The 15,135-nt window shown below is 40.8% G+C and overlaps 1 protein-coding gene across 1 annotated transcript in view; it reads left to right on the top strand.

Annotated features, from left to right (window-relative positions):
• TTLL5 (tubulin tyrosine ligase-like family, member 5) overlaps positions 1-4,660 on the top strand; it is a 137,601-nt gene extending 132,941 nt beyond the window's left edge. Inside the window, exon 33 of the mRNA XM_009319496.1 lies at positions 4,102-4,660. Within this exon, the coding sequence (XP_009317771.1) occupies positions 4,102-4,142 (41 nt within the window). The 3' untranslated portion in view covers positions 4,143-4,660. The remainder of the gene's footprint in view (positions 1-4,101) is intronic.
• Positions 4,661-15,135: the final 10,475 nt, after the last annotated feature.

A 15,135-nucleotide genomic window follows, 5' to 3' on the forward strand; every position in this document is an offset into this window, starting at 1 on the left:
TCAGACTACTTTGGCTACTCAGGCACAAGATATTATGAGAAAAAAGAGCAACTTTTGATGTCACCTCATTAGTTATCCTAGTCCAGGAATGGAGTAATTATGAGCTCTTCCACATAAATCCTTCCAGAACCACCTGTCTGGCTGAGAAGCTCTGGATGGGTCACTGAAAGGGAACAGCAGTGTGATATCCAGCACCTTGCGTCAAACTTTTCCAGTGCAGCCTCTCACCCTGCATACAGCCTTTGTCAACAGCAGTAATAACATTCTGTCAGCATCTCTCTTTGTAGTGCTGTCTTCATGCAGAGAAAGGGTTATGGAGAAATGGAATCAGTCCATTTTATCATATTTTGGAAAGCAGTGGAGCTTGAGGTGAATCCTACTATTGTGCCTCCCTTTTTGGGAGGGCAAAGAATCAGTTACAATGGAGGATATTTGGTTTCATGTTTGTTCTTAGAATTATCTTTCTAAAGCCATTGTTTCACGCATCATAAAAACATCCTGGATCTTCTCTCTCTCTTCCCTGCTGACTTCCACAGTTTCATAAAGAGGGCAAACAGGAAGGGGGGAAAAGATAATTTCTCTCCCTGCTATAGTTGTTGCATCTGTCCCAGGTCAGGACTGTAGTACCAGGTGGGCCAGAAGGGAAAGGAAGAAGGGTCAAGAAAGACCTTCTTCTTATTCCATTTCTTGGTATTCTTTGAAGGAGAAGGGAACCATTACCTTATGACTAGCAATGAGGAAATATTGATGTCTTTAACCAATACCTTTAAAATAGGTACAAATTATCAACAGGGCATGACTATGTTCGAGTTTATCCAGTTATCAGAAAACTGTGTGTAAATCTCATTAAATCCCAGCAGAGCGTAAAGCTCTGCCAAAAGCAGCATTCTAGGCCCTTCTCAGATGATGTTAAGAATATAATGTCCAACTCAGCCATCACCTCTCAGCTAGAGCTGAGGGTCAGTGTTCACTGCTAATGATCAGAAATGACATTTATTCCTTAACTTGTGAGAGCAGCCTGCCTCTCACACCTTTAGTCAACCTATTGCCTTTCTTTTGTGAAAGGAAGGCGCTTTTTCCTGTTGCTACTGGTCTCATGCCACTGAAAGGACATTCCAAGTCTCAGGACCACTGGGAAAGCAGGAGAAAAAGGAAAAGACAGTCTCTAGAAATTGGCTTCCCTGTTTAAGAACTAGAACCCAGGTTGAATTTTAGGAGCCTTCACTTCTTACAGACTCAAAGAAAACTCTGAAGCAGGATAAGTAATGACTTCAGGCAGTTGGCATTTTTGCCTGACTGGAGGCTGAGCATTGCTTGTTCTCAGTAGTCAGGTGATGGCGAACTGCCTGTATTTCCTTGCTGTGTTGGAAATGTCATTCAAGATCAGGTGTGCAAAGACTGGGGAGAGGTTATATAATATCTTGGCTCCTTCTGTCTCACATCTGGCCCTTTGGCATTAAGCTACCTATAAAGGGGATGACTTTGCTCATCCAAATTGGATTTTGTTTTAATCTGGCATTATTTTATTGAGACTAAAAATAGAAGTCAAAATGTGTGTGAATAGGGTAAAAGGAGTGTCTGAAGTTATGAAATGTGGGGAAGAGCCAGAGAAGAGAGAGCCACAACAAACCAGGGAGTAGGGAGCTGAATAAGAGAAATCAGAATGAAGGCTGTCAAGTACAGAAGGGCGTTAACAGTCAGGGTGAGGAGCCCACCTGGTGTCTTCTCTGTAACATGGGGAGCAGGAAGGCTCATGCTGGCTTGCACTGCTATTTCTCCACTTGTTAATGAGGCTGCTCACTGCTCTTTTCATGCAGGGAGACTTCACTTGAATACAGTTGTGTGTACTGTTTGTGTCACCCCCCGCTTCCAAGTAAATTTTCATGACTTGGAACTGCTGCCTTGCCTGCCCAGTCCAGCAAGCCAACTTGAAATTGTGCCCAAAAGATGGGGGAGGGAAGGCTGGCCTTCTGTTGTCAGCTGTCCTGGCTTGCTAGTGTCAGTCACCCATGGATATAAATAAACCCCATCTATTTATTGCCTCTCTTAGTTGCACTATATATTATCAAAAGAATGCTGGGCATCACTCTAGGATTAGAAATTCCCTCTGCTCTGGGATAAAAAAACATGAATTTCTAGGATTATCAGAGCTTTTCAGGGAGAAAGGAAGTTCCTATTTTCAACACAAGATTCAGGAGGCTTCGACATGCTTCTCAGTTCTGCCACAGACTTGCTGTGGGTATGATGAAACAGCCTAAACTAGCTCTAAAAAGCGTTAGCATGGGTCCCTGACCCAGTACTGTCATCTAGCCTAGTGCTCTGCTCTGTCTCATTCCTGCAGCTTGGAAGCAGAGTAGTTCAGGTGCTGGTGTCTGACCAAGGCTGTGTACGTCTGTGCTGGCAAAGTCTATATGGCACTGAATTTTAGTGTGCAGGTATCCCGTAAATGACTTTACACAACTCTTGTGATTTCCTTGTGACTCAAAATCGTATCCATAAAATGGAGGTAATCCTTTTCTTCCCCCTATGTAACTCTATAAAGTACAAAAGTGTTAAAGTTTTTGAGGTGCGGTCATGGATGACATAATAGTATGTAAACATGTGGACAGACATACAGGCAGATACTTTAACACCTCCTGGCAGGCAGAGAATAAAGGAGATTCATTCTGTTGTATGTGGTGATTCACTGCAATGACTCTTATCACTAGGGAGAATTGACCCTTAATGCTGGCTGCTATCAGGAATGAGTTTTTTTTTCTGTCCCCCCTACTCAACCAGAATCTCAACCTACTCAACCAGAAAGAGGTGGAATGTTCACCAGCAGCTTTGAAATTATAAAACTTCATAGAATTATATACATTAATATTTATGAAATGATTGAATTGTCCATGAGCTGCACTCATGGTAGGAACCTACATATTTACTTGTAGACATAGGAATGCCCCTCTCTATGTTGAGTTCTCAAGGTAGCCATACAAGAGGAACTCACACAAAGTGATTTTAATTCAGTTTGTGAGAAAAGACAAACTGTACTGTGCATTTCTGTAGGAAAAGGAAGGCTCAAAAGTCTCTTCAAAACAGGAAGAAGAGGTTGAAGTTGGCTGCCTCTGTCATGTGCCTTTCATTCTGTGAATGTGCCTTAATTTCACCATATAGCCAAGGGATAGATTTCTGGACTGGTATCCTATCTTAATACACATGGTTGACATTTTGGTTCCTAATTCAGGTTCCAAACTTTCTGTGCAGTGACATAGCTGGCAATCCTGCTTTCTAAACATCTTTCCAGATCCTCTGTGCTGTGTGATGTTTGGCTCTGTGCTGGGCTTTCAAGGAGAGCGTATTTTTTAAAATATAACAATATTTTTAATAAGCACCTCTCAACAAATGTCACTTACATTTAGGAGCAGGCTGATGTGCTAAATACACAGGACAAGCTTTACCTACTAGGTTAGCTATAAAATGCAAACTGTCCAAAATAAACTTGGTACATTTCTAAGTGATTTGGATTTTTCTTTTTAAAGGACTGTCTAAGGATTTTTGAGTAAAAGAAGTGAAGATGACATTGACTTTTTCCCATAACATGCCTAAGTAGGAAAATGTCACAGTAGGTAGAATTAAAATCTATCTCTATAATAATGGGAAGAAAAATTTTTTTTCCTTATCCCCATTTCATTTCTTTTAAAGATCAACCTTTTCACACCCTCATCTCTCCTGCACCAAGGTCCTCAGCATCTTTTGGAGTGGGGAAGTAGACTCCCATGCAAGTGAATGAGTAAAAGACACAAAGAAAGAGGCAAAGCATACTGATATGGGAGAAGGATTTAGAGGTACTGGAGGAGCGTGTGAAGAGATGAGTCAGAGGCGAAGAGTGAAGAAGGTATTCTGGGGCTTGAGAGGAATACCAAGAGTACTTTTTCACACAGTAGCTTATTTAGGTTTTGTCATACTGATCTGTGATCTCGTCTGTTACTGTAGAGAGATTGTGTGATAGGGAGATCCAGATTTCTGGTGATGGCTGAGATTTGCAGAGCAGTGTAGCAGTTTTTTCCACAAAACAGTTCCCCGTGATTACTCAAAATCTTTGCTTTCTGTTTTTTCCAGCCTCAGCTCGCAGAGAAGGACTAACACTGAACACCAGGTGAGGAATCCAGGATGTTGCTTCAAGTATGGGGCAAAGGAAAAAGCAGCAGTGACTTCATACCACCACACTCTCATAACACCCAGGAAAGAGTCAAGAGGAGGCCCTGGTGAGAGGACAACCCACTGAGGAGAGTACCTGAACATCTGTGGAAGCTGGTGATACACCTGCAAGCTGAGGTGAATGATTGCCTCTGAGAGCTTCTGCTGCTGAGTCTTGGGGTCCCTTGCTCCCACCTCTTCCTGATCACTAACTGTGAGATCTTTCTATAAGACAGAGGTCCTCCAGCTGTCTGTATTGTTCTTTCTAAGGTCCAAGTTTGAACATAAAGTCTCATTTGCTCAGCCATTTCAGTCTGTCCTAGTCTGGTAACAGCCGGGATTCTCTGCTGTCATCACATGGCAACCATCAGCAGAGAAAAATATTAGAACATGGAGACATCTGTGTTGGTTGCCATCTTGAATTTTGGCACAGAGCCATAGAAATGATTGGTTTGAATAAAGTAATTTCATTTGTTTGTTTTGGTTATAATTTCAGTTATTAATTCACACCCCCAAAATATTTGCTGTCATTATATTGGAGAGGATTTTAAATCTGTCTTGATGTTCCACTGTTGGATGCTTATGTTCTGTGTGGCTTATTTTTCTGTTTTGATTTCTGTTTGTTTAGGCTTTATAAACTTTTTAAATTGGCTGATGTTTTCAGATCCAAGCTTGAACCCTAAGGCCCAGGTGGCTCCTATCAGTTGCAACTGTGGCTTGGTGAAGCACTCCAGTTAAAATTTGCCTAATGCTATGAAAATTAATTTGCTTGTATTAGAAAACAACATTAGCAGCTGGAAAATGTATTGGAGAGAAGATCCACCCATCCTTAAAATGGACAGGAAGCAGCTTCAGCTCTGACTCTGTTGGTGCCAGGTTAAAGGAAAACAGTATTTTGCAAATTCTGACTTGTCAAACAGCAAGTGGTATGATTGTAATTCTCAAAGGGTACAAAATCTCCTGTTGTTTGCATCAGAGCCCTCAGAGATTAGGCTGCTTGATCTGTTTTCTTATTCCACAGCTCCCCTGTCATTTCTAGCCTGTATAGTCAGTGTTAAGAGATTCTCATGTGTTGGCAAGTAGATAATGATCAACCCAAATGGCTGACAGAAGAAACAGTGTCAGAGGGGGAAAATGTTTTCTCTTGAAATGATTGTGTTCATGTTCACTCTTGGATTGTGCATATTTTCTGTCATTCAAGACCAGATAAATTGTGAGAAGATGAAATAATTACGTTCATACCCCATTAGTTTCACTATTGCTTGCTCCAGGCATGAATTCATAGGACAGAACATGCATTTTTCTATTTCTGTTCCACTCACGCATATGACAGACATTGAATACTTCATTTGTCCAAAATGCAGTTCTCTGATGTAGCTGTTCCCTTTCTTACTTCATTGGCTTATCTTTCATTTCCTAGACAGTCATGATCCTGTTCACTTTCTCTGCGTTTTTCAGCTGTGTTCTTCAAGAATCTCCACAGCATTTGTCTGCTGCCTGTGCTGCCATCACATATCAGTGACCAAGAGATTTGTAAAATCTTGTGAAGTTACTTTCAGATCATGTCCCTTCTGTCTGTAATCATTGAATTCCACCCATGGATCTCCAAGATAGATATTTCTACTGGTGCATCAAGTTGTTGGCTCATGATTATTGAAAATTTAGTTGCAGAAGTTGTTACTTCAAACTTCTGCACATCCTCAGCAGCTGTGGGCTTCGAGACCTTGGGTCTGTCTTCTCATAGCCTACTCTGCTACGTGTCATATTGGCTATAGCTTCCAACTCTGTTCCAGAACTGTCGGAGGGGCTATTTCCCTATAAGATTTAGCTTCAGTAAATAACAGATTCCATTCCTTTCTTCCTCCCAGGGGATCTGAGTTATCCTTATTCCACTGGATTTCATGAGCAGGATCGAGTAGCTATAGGATATACATCCTTGTGGAACTCTCATCTCTGTTTTTGTTCTCTAGTTTCTTCGTTCAGGTTGTCACAGCCACCACTGAAAACTACAGAGAGGTTTGGAGGATAGAGATTTAAATGCACAGTTAGCCCAGGAAAGGTGATTGTCTTCAGAAGATCATTGGCAGAAACAGCATTCTTACATCTGTCCTGGGTTTGACTGGGATAGAGTTTGGCTGGCAAATTACCAATTAGTGCTGGCTTATTATGAACATAGGTTAATTGTTTTGTCAGCTTTGCCAGTCTCCCACCAACTCATTTTGGGATAATGATTTGTACTCAGTTATAGCCAGCATGTTTTCTGAACTTTCTTACATGTTAGATGTAGCCAACACTACATCTGTAACTGTGATGACTTAGCAGCAGTATATCAGACATCTTGTCTCTTAAGATTTTTTAAATAATCAGAGAAATGCACATTGCAGTCTAAGACCATCCTTTCGAAGGGATGAATTCTGTCAGTTGCAGGAGCAGTGAAGTCTTGTATCCTTTGTCCCTGGAAAATTTTTCTTCTGCTTCCAACAAATAAAAAAAAACCCAGGGATATCAAGACTGGTCCTTTACCTCAAGCCAAACACCTAGACCTTGAACTCCTGTTCAGCCTCAGGATATGTTAGGGCAGCCAGAGCATCAAAAGAAATAGCAGTACTCCTTTGTCTTGGGCATCTGCTGATCCCAGCTCTGAGCACAAATGCCGTTACCTTAGAAGCATGTGCAATAGAGAATCAGGAACAAATCCTGCGATTCCAGCCTCTTATTTTCATCTCCCTGTACTCCTCAGCCTGGAGTCCATGTATGTCTTTGTGCATGGTGGATATTGTGTACTGAAGGATAACATATGTATTTTGTCTCTTTGCAGCTCTGCTACCTCCATGTCTATCCCTTTTCAAAAACCACTCAGAGAATGCTTTAGTTAGGAGATTCAGTGGGGAGACATAGAACTGTTTCCCATACGTCTTGGAGAGAAGGCATTTTACAGGAAGTGTTTTCTAGTACAAGGGAGGAAAGGAGAATAGCAAACCATTTTGGATTTATAATAGTTGCACACGAGGGGAGTACAATTATATCTGTGCTCCTCAAGTGGGGATTAGTTTGTCTCTGTTTTTATGACATTTACTTCCCTGTATTCATCAGTGAGTTTCATCGAAAGTGCCTTTGTTTACTGTGAGAAAATAAAATTACCAATAGAAAGACCCAACAATCATTCAGCATCTACTTCAGTGGTGAGACTGGGTAATATAACCAAGGGGTCCTCCTCTTCTCTCCTACTCTGTGATGTTTGCATCACTTCTAAATTAAGGAGCCTGTTCCAATGACAGAGAATCAGGCTTGTTAGTCTTGAAAGGAGTAAGGTGCACATCAGAGTCCTGGAGGCTGAGGTAATGCAGAGTTCATACAAGCGTTTTGTGCTGTGTTTAGGTGATGAGCATACCACAACATAAAAATTAAGGGAGGGATATCAGATTCTCTCCTCTCCAGAAGCAGCTGACTTGTACTCAGTACATGAAGTATCAAGTTCATTTTTACATGTTCATCTTGGCCTTTAAAACAGCCTCACAAGTCGTGTGAGTGCCATCAGTGGGAGATCATGTTGTGACGCTAGTTAGACCACTTAGTCTTGGATGCCAACGAGACATACTGAAATTTCCGTTCTCAAGACTAGATATGCTTTTGGACAATCATGGTTTGTTGGAAATGTTCCTCATTATGATGCCTGGAAGGTCGACGTACATATCTCTTATACTGGTTCCACACTGTGGCAGGAACTTTTGGTATCAAGACCTTTGTTTACTAGTAGGAATCTCAGTGCTGTGCCTCTTCCTCATACCGGAATATGGATAGTCTCTGTGTGTATGGAGTTGAATGGCTGGCAGTGCTGGACTGTTCCTTTTCTTTACCTGTGAAGGAGATCATCGACTTATAGATGAGAACAGAACAGACTAGATTCTCAGCTTGTATTCTTTCAGGCCTGTTCCTTGTACTAATACAGCAGTTCCAGTCATTTTGGATTATTTGCTGGAAACAAAAGTAGTCTGGCTCCTGACTTATTTTTGTTAAGGTTTACTTGATCAAACTGCCAAGGACTTTTTTCCTCAGTCAGTCCTACATTTGCTGCTCATGATAATCCTGGGCTCACTGTTTGAATCTGGATGGGTTATTTGCTGGTATTTAAATAGTTGGATTTTTTGGTTGCAGTAAGTAACTGGCTGATTGATCCTCTTCATACTATTTCCTTTCTGGACACATTATTCCTGTGGATCTGTCATGAGTTTCTTCCAAAAGAAGCTTCTGAGCTTTACTTAAACCTGGGACTTGACCTTGTTTTCTTCTTCCTAGAACCCCATGTTTCTAGAGCTAAGACATCCTTGTTTATGCCGAACCTGAGGAGGACCTTATTTTATCTTTACAGAATCAGGTCAAACAGTCCTTGAGATTGGTTTTACCAAGAGCTCAAAACTTAACATTCATAGTTCTCTTCATGCAGAAATTGGTTAATTGGAAAAGAGATAGGCAAGGAGGAGGGTAAGGAAGAAGGTGAAAAGGGAGTAATTGTTCACAGTCTTGCCCACTAGAAGAAGTAGGAGCATCAAATGAAACTAACAGATATCAGATTCAAAGGAAAAAAAAAAGGGGGGGGGGGGGGGATTTTTTTTTTTCCAGTATGTATGTATTGGTTTCTCCTTACTTAAATAAAAAGCTGTAATGAAGATCAAATCTAATGCTGACATTGTCAGCTGCCTTATGGGGCCCTCTCTCCCTCCCTGTTTTCCTGTTATCTGTGATAAATTTTGATAATATCACAGAAACTAATATTTGGAGTTTTCTGAGTTAGATTTGTTGTTTATTTGCTTGTTTTCATCTCTTCAGGTGATGACTGATGTGCCACTTTCATAGATTTCCCATGTGGAAAAAAAAAAAAAGGGGAAAAAAAAAAAAAAAAAAAAAAAAAAAAAATAAAAAAAAAAAAAAAGGGGGGGGGGGGTGTGATTTTTTTTTTCACAGTATGTAATTGACCTATGGAACTCCTTGTCACAAGATGTTGTGGGTACAAAAAAGTGTACGTGGTTTGAAAAGACAAGTAGACAAATCCACAAAAAAGTAATCTATTAGGGCATATTAAATATTAAAACTAAAAAACAAGCAGGAAGTTTTAAAGACTTTTCAAGTGACTATTCTGGGGAAGTACCACAACGGGCTTTTCCAATTTTTAGCTTGTTTATCAGGCATGTGCTGTTGACCGCTGTCAGAGACTAGAGGTGGGCTTAGATGGTCTTGTAGTCTGACTTTGTATGGACATTTTATTTTGACAATTGCAGTACAGCCTACTAGAACAGCAAAGGCAAAGCTACCTTCCATGACAGCAGCATGTTCCACCAGGATTCACTCTGTGGTGTTGGGTTCTCTAAGAAAAGTCTCCATTGCTGACATCTGCCAAGTTGTCACATGCAACTTGTCTACACCTTCACCTGGATGGGCACTATATATTGCAGAGGCTTTCAGGATGATGAAGCTCTTACAAGAGCATAAAGGACACCAAGATCCACCGCTAGACAGTTGTGATTTTGGGGGGAAAGTAGGTTGCTGTATGGAAGTCATCCATAATATGATGTTTGTAAATGCTTAATCCTTAAATATGGAAAAGAAAATACTTACCATTAACTGAAGGTCTTAAGCTATCTTATACACATTTCACTTCTCACCATCTTTGTCTTCCAAAGTGCTTGAGTGCAGAGCACCTTCAGGGTGAATGTGCACAACCATAGCACATCTTAAAGCACTACAGTACCTGGTAACTGCTTTCTTCCCACTGTCCTTTTCCAAAGAATGAGATTAAGTTTCCCTGCTGCCTTAGAGATGAGTAGTTAGGAAATGCAAGCGGATATTCTCCAAAATTGTTGGTTTCTGAGTTTTTGAAACAGCCTTTCTGTGCAGTTTTAACAGAGGACAAACTCCACTGAACTAAAAGTGACAAACAAGACACCAAGTCTGCCCTGAGGAGTCTGCTCTGTCTGTTACCTTACCAAAAAAGGATTTTACTGGCCCTGATTGAAAAAGGGTTTTCACTGCTGTTACAATTTAAAGGAAAGAATCACTGATCACTGTGGAGACCCTGGTGTGAAGCCTTTGCCAGTGGTATTCAGTGAATCATAGTGGTTCCCTAGGGAAAAGAGTATACTCAACAGGGCCTCTTCTCCACAAGTCCACGCCTACAGTGCACACAATGAGCTGAGAAATCTTATACTCTTTGAAGAGGAGCGGCTTCTTTATCTGACCTATCAGAGAAAAAAATTGAATTTGCCTTAAAAAAACAAATTTGATGCAATTGTTAAGAAATTGGGGGCTGTTAAAAATGTATCTTTTATTACCAGAATTTTTATGATTTGTTTGGGGCAGGTGGAAGAGGTGCTGTTATCACTAAAAGCAATTTCAGCATTGTATTTGGCCTTTTGCCTACTGTGTTCTGGGATGTGCAACGGACGACAACCCCAGAACATTAGTTTAATTTGGTGTCCCTGCAAAAGTATTTTAGAAAACCTCATTTCACCATAGTTATAGCAATGGTGAAGTGCAGTCTCCTTCCCCCAGACTAAGAGGAGACAAGTTACTGTAGTCAGTGTAGTTATGTTCAAAAGTCATAAAATCTCCTCAAAAAAATGTTTCGGGGTTATTGATCTAATCCATATGTCTTGAGTACTACCATGTCAAAAGTCAGGAAGGGTTCTTTGAAAAGTTTCTCTACTGCCAAGTCCAAATGTTTGACTGTCATCACTCCCTCATTCTACTATAAAATTTGTTTTTTCTGAGACTGGGGAAGAAAAATGACAAGGTATTTTTCCCCACTGTTTCCAGTAATTACTATATAGGATTCACCTCATTTTTTTCAAGTGGTTTTGCCTTATTTATATGACCTTGTGAAAAGGTCATGCTGTGTCAGATATATTTAATACATCTAGGTTGTCTGTGCCGTTCTTCAAGGTGTGCAGATAGACAGCTGTCAATCTACTGGGAAGGCAAATGAAGTTGTAGGCATCGCATTAGTGCCACTAGTTACAGTACTTGTGCTTCCAGTTGCATGATGCTTCCCCCATTCAAATCAGGGTTGTCTTCCCTCATGAAAGTGTGTTTTCTCCACCATTTCTAATTCCAGAAATTCAATGTGGCATACGTTTTGTCCATGATATCAGCTAGGAATTTTTTCTCTTATCCACAGACATACAAAACTCATGTCTCCATATGTCTACTGAAAATTTCTCATTAAAAATATCTAAGAATAAAGATTGGTGGCTCTTCATGCCGAATTGTGGCTCTGCAAGTTTCTTAGGTCTTTTGAATGATGGCTTGGCTGAGGGCAGGTGAAATTGATAAAAATGAAAGACAATTTAAAATTTGTAGTCAGCACATTGTAACTGCTGCCACGCCATACTTCCCTGAGATTTTATTGCTATCTCCTTTATTTTGTTTCTCTTTGTCGTTTGTTCTGTTCATTCACTTCCAATTCTTCAGATTAGCACAATGGAGCGCTTAGCATGGTAGAATCCAAATGAGATCTTCAGATCCTAAAGTATAGTTAGAGATTTCTGTAGCAAGTGTCCTTTGAGGGGGCAAATGCAAAACTGGGTCACGCAAGGCAGCTTGCTGCAAGCTGGATGTCTTCCAGAGACTCTTGTTGAGAGTCAGACTGTCTGCTGCTGCTTTCCCCCACAAGTGGAGTTTCTTAGAAATCCTGAAAACAGTGGAGATCTCCCAAGCATCTAGTTTACCTGCAAGAGGGTTTCAGCACTTCAAAAGACCATGAACTTTTTGTTTCAAGAAAGGACCAGAACATGGTTACCAAGACATTCCCCAGTCATTACACTACGTGCATTGCACAAATCCTGTAAGATTTGCCCCTGGCTGCATAGCAAATCTTTGCTTTGTCTGCTTCCTGAAGAGGATAATAACTTCAGGAGAAAAAAGAAATCCTTCCTGAAGAATGTCAGGAAATATCTGTTTTGGTATGACCCAGCTGGCTTCTTTCATCAAGTCATGCACATGCACTGGCCACGATATATTATTATACTGTCTCATGCTGATTTCTGTATGAGATGAATGAGTATCTGTAAACAGCTAGTGAGAAATGTCTGAGTGTTGGCAGATCAGAAAAGGAAGTCACCTTTGCTTTCTGCAACATGCATAACCCCTACATGTAATTATTTCTTGCATCGGTCTCTGTGGACAGCAGTGAGGTATCATCTTGCCTAGCCAACTAAGTGGAATGAGAGACAAAGAATATCACCCTGCACAAAGACCACTACCCCCCTGAAAGGGGGAGAAATAAATCTTTGTCTTCAGAAGATACCACTTGAAAGATTGGTATTCCTTGGTATAATTCAACAGTACCAGCATATACCACAGGGGACAGAGTTTCTGCCTGAAAGCTGTTCACTAAGTCTGCAGGATGTGGAAGCCAGTAATGTGTGGGGTTTTTTTGCCACAAACCACAGCTGTAAAGAAACCTCTATTCTGTACTAGATACAAAGGTCCTTATCCCCAAGTGTATTTTCCATGAAACCATAGCCCAGTACTGGAAAAGGTCTAGCTGCTTGGTTGATTGCCTTCAGACCATCTCTGCCATCTTCCCGGTGCAACCTAGCCCTAGATAAGGATGTTCTAAAAGCAGCCAAGTAACTGAGGTCTGTAATCTTTGAAATTAGTCTTTCCTGGAAACACACTGTGACATCCAAAGTACTCTACCATTCTTTCTGAAATTATGGGCATAAGTGGCATCTCAAATGCATTACTGTCATTTAGAGAAGTAAGAGAATGGCAACCATTAATCAGCAATTTTCATTTGCTGTATTTCTTGTTGATATATCTGACTTCATTTCTAAGATGATCTATTTCCCAATGAGTAAAACTGTCTCATCTCTTCTATGTTGACTTGTTGCATGATAAAGGATCTTGCATTTGTACAGGGCATCTGAAGCCTCTCTTCAACAGAGGACAAAAGACACTGAGCTTAGTTGCTTCCATCTGTCACTCTGGAGCTGCATCAGAAATGAACCAGGGCTTAAATGACTTCCTGTATATAAAAGAAAATATTTGTGAAGCAGAGACCTGAAAGCCCAGGTGTTCTTTTACTAAACATCACAGTATGCATGTTAGTTATTAATTTTATACAGCTTTTCACCAATATATTCTAGTGATTTTGAATGTAAAAAAAAAAAATAGATGTTATTTTTAAAGAATTAGAAGGCACGTTTTCCTCCTTGCACTATATCCAAATTGCTGCTGTTACTCTAAACCACAATTAATGTAGGTTATAGGCAGCCCATACAATCATCTATTATTTTGCACTACCGCAAATCAGTATAGTTTTGCAAGTGTGTAGATATCACACTGTTGGCTCCATATGTATTGAAAACTGTATTTTCTTGATTGATTTCATTGCCTTTCATTCACCTATTAAGAGAAGACAACCCAGTACTATAGAGTTGATGTTTAGCATGCCACTAGGAACACTTGTAGTGGGTAAGAAGCCTTTTCTGCACAATGGAGCTGGCCCTAAAGCTGCATCCTGCTCACCCTCTGGTACCGAACCTGCCTTGCATTGGACCCCAGGCCATATTGAAGACGTCTGCCTCATGAGACATTGCAATGGATCCTCTTCTGTCATGGGATGGCTGTAGTGATTTCATTTACAAAGTAGTCTGAGCCTGGAAACCTCCTGTATTTCTGCTCTGATAAGGACACCCTAGTCATAGGTAAGGAAAGCTTCAGAGCAGCATAGAAAGATAAGAAGAGGATCTGTGAACTGAGAGAATGGAAATTTGGTAGCTACAACAGAGAGAGACGTCAGACATCACAGCACAGAGCAGAACAGAGCTATGATGTTGCCAGAGGAGTGGACAGGTAGGTTTGTCTTTTGTATCTTTTATTACTTTTGGACACGGTCCATCTTGTTTACTGTGTGTATTGATGTCTCTTGGTTATGGAAAGGTGAAACACAAAGCAGCACATCCCAGTTCACACAGTGGTAATGGGGATGTGCTACTGCTTTTTGTAAGTAAGTGCATTGAGATAGCTAGAGACCATCCAACCCAAAGACCAGGGAACAAAGACTCATTTAGTCTGCAAAGACTATTCTTTGCTGAAATATCAGTGTACATTCTTGTACTTACTGAAGCAGCGTTCCTTGCAGAGCTCTACAATGCACAAGTTCAGGTCTAGGTCTCTTGTATGCTATAATAGAGTATGCCACAGAGAAGCAGGGACTACACAGATGGTCATGTGATCATCTGTGTAGGATCTGCCTTATGGCAGTGCAGAATAGGATTTTTTTCACTTTTTCTAACCATTGATCTTTGTTAGAGAGATAGAAAGTGTGCTGGGATTGTTTTCATCAGCTTTTGTTTGTTCCTGTGCACAACAAAAGGGAACTGTTGGGAGCTGTATTCAGTGTTGGCAGTGAAGATCTGACTTTTTCTTTCCCATTGTCTTCCTCTATTTGCCAGCTAGTAACAGAGCATATAGAGAACTGCCCTCTGTCTTCTCATGCAAGTGTCCTGAAACGTTTTGGTAAGCCTGCGCCCAGGAGTGTATTCAATCTGTTATTAACCCCATGTAGATAGTATAGCTTGTTGCTGAATTATAACTAAAACAGCCCTAGAAAAGCTATTTTAATTGTAAGAAAATGAATTCAGATCCCGTCTCACAAATCTTAATTCTCAAATGTTGCTAGGGAAACGGAAGGCTGGACAGAGAAGCAGTAACTGCAATGTGTCTGATTTCAAGGATTACTGTACCCAAGAGGTTACCTGTGTCCTTACTGGTTGGACACCCCAAGACTCTTCTTCCCTGATTTTCCATTGCCATTTTGCCTCCTTTCCAAGGAGACACATGGCTTGGTCCTTCTGCCACCCCTCCCTGCCACTGAGGAGCAGCAGTGAACAAGGGCTAGTAAGACAGACCCACCTCAAGGGGCTTGCCAGGGTTAATCCGTGGGTGGTTCTGACG

The sequence above is a fragment of the Pygoscelis adeliae genome, unplaced genomic scaffold (assembly GCF_000699105.1).
Source record: "Pygoscelis adeliae isolate BGI_AS28 unplaced genomic scaffold, ASM69910v1 Scaffold71, whole genome shotgun sequence".
Classification (NCBI taxonomy): domain Eukaryota; kingdom Metazoa; phylum Chordata; class Aves; order Sphenisciformes; family Spheniscidae; genus Pygoscelis; species Pygoscelis adeliae.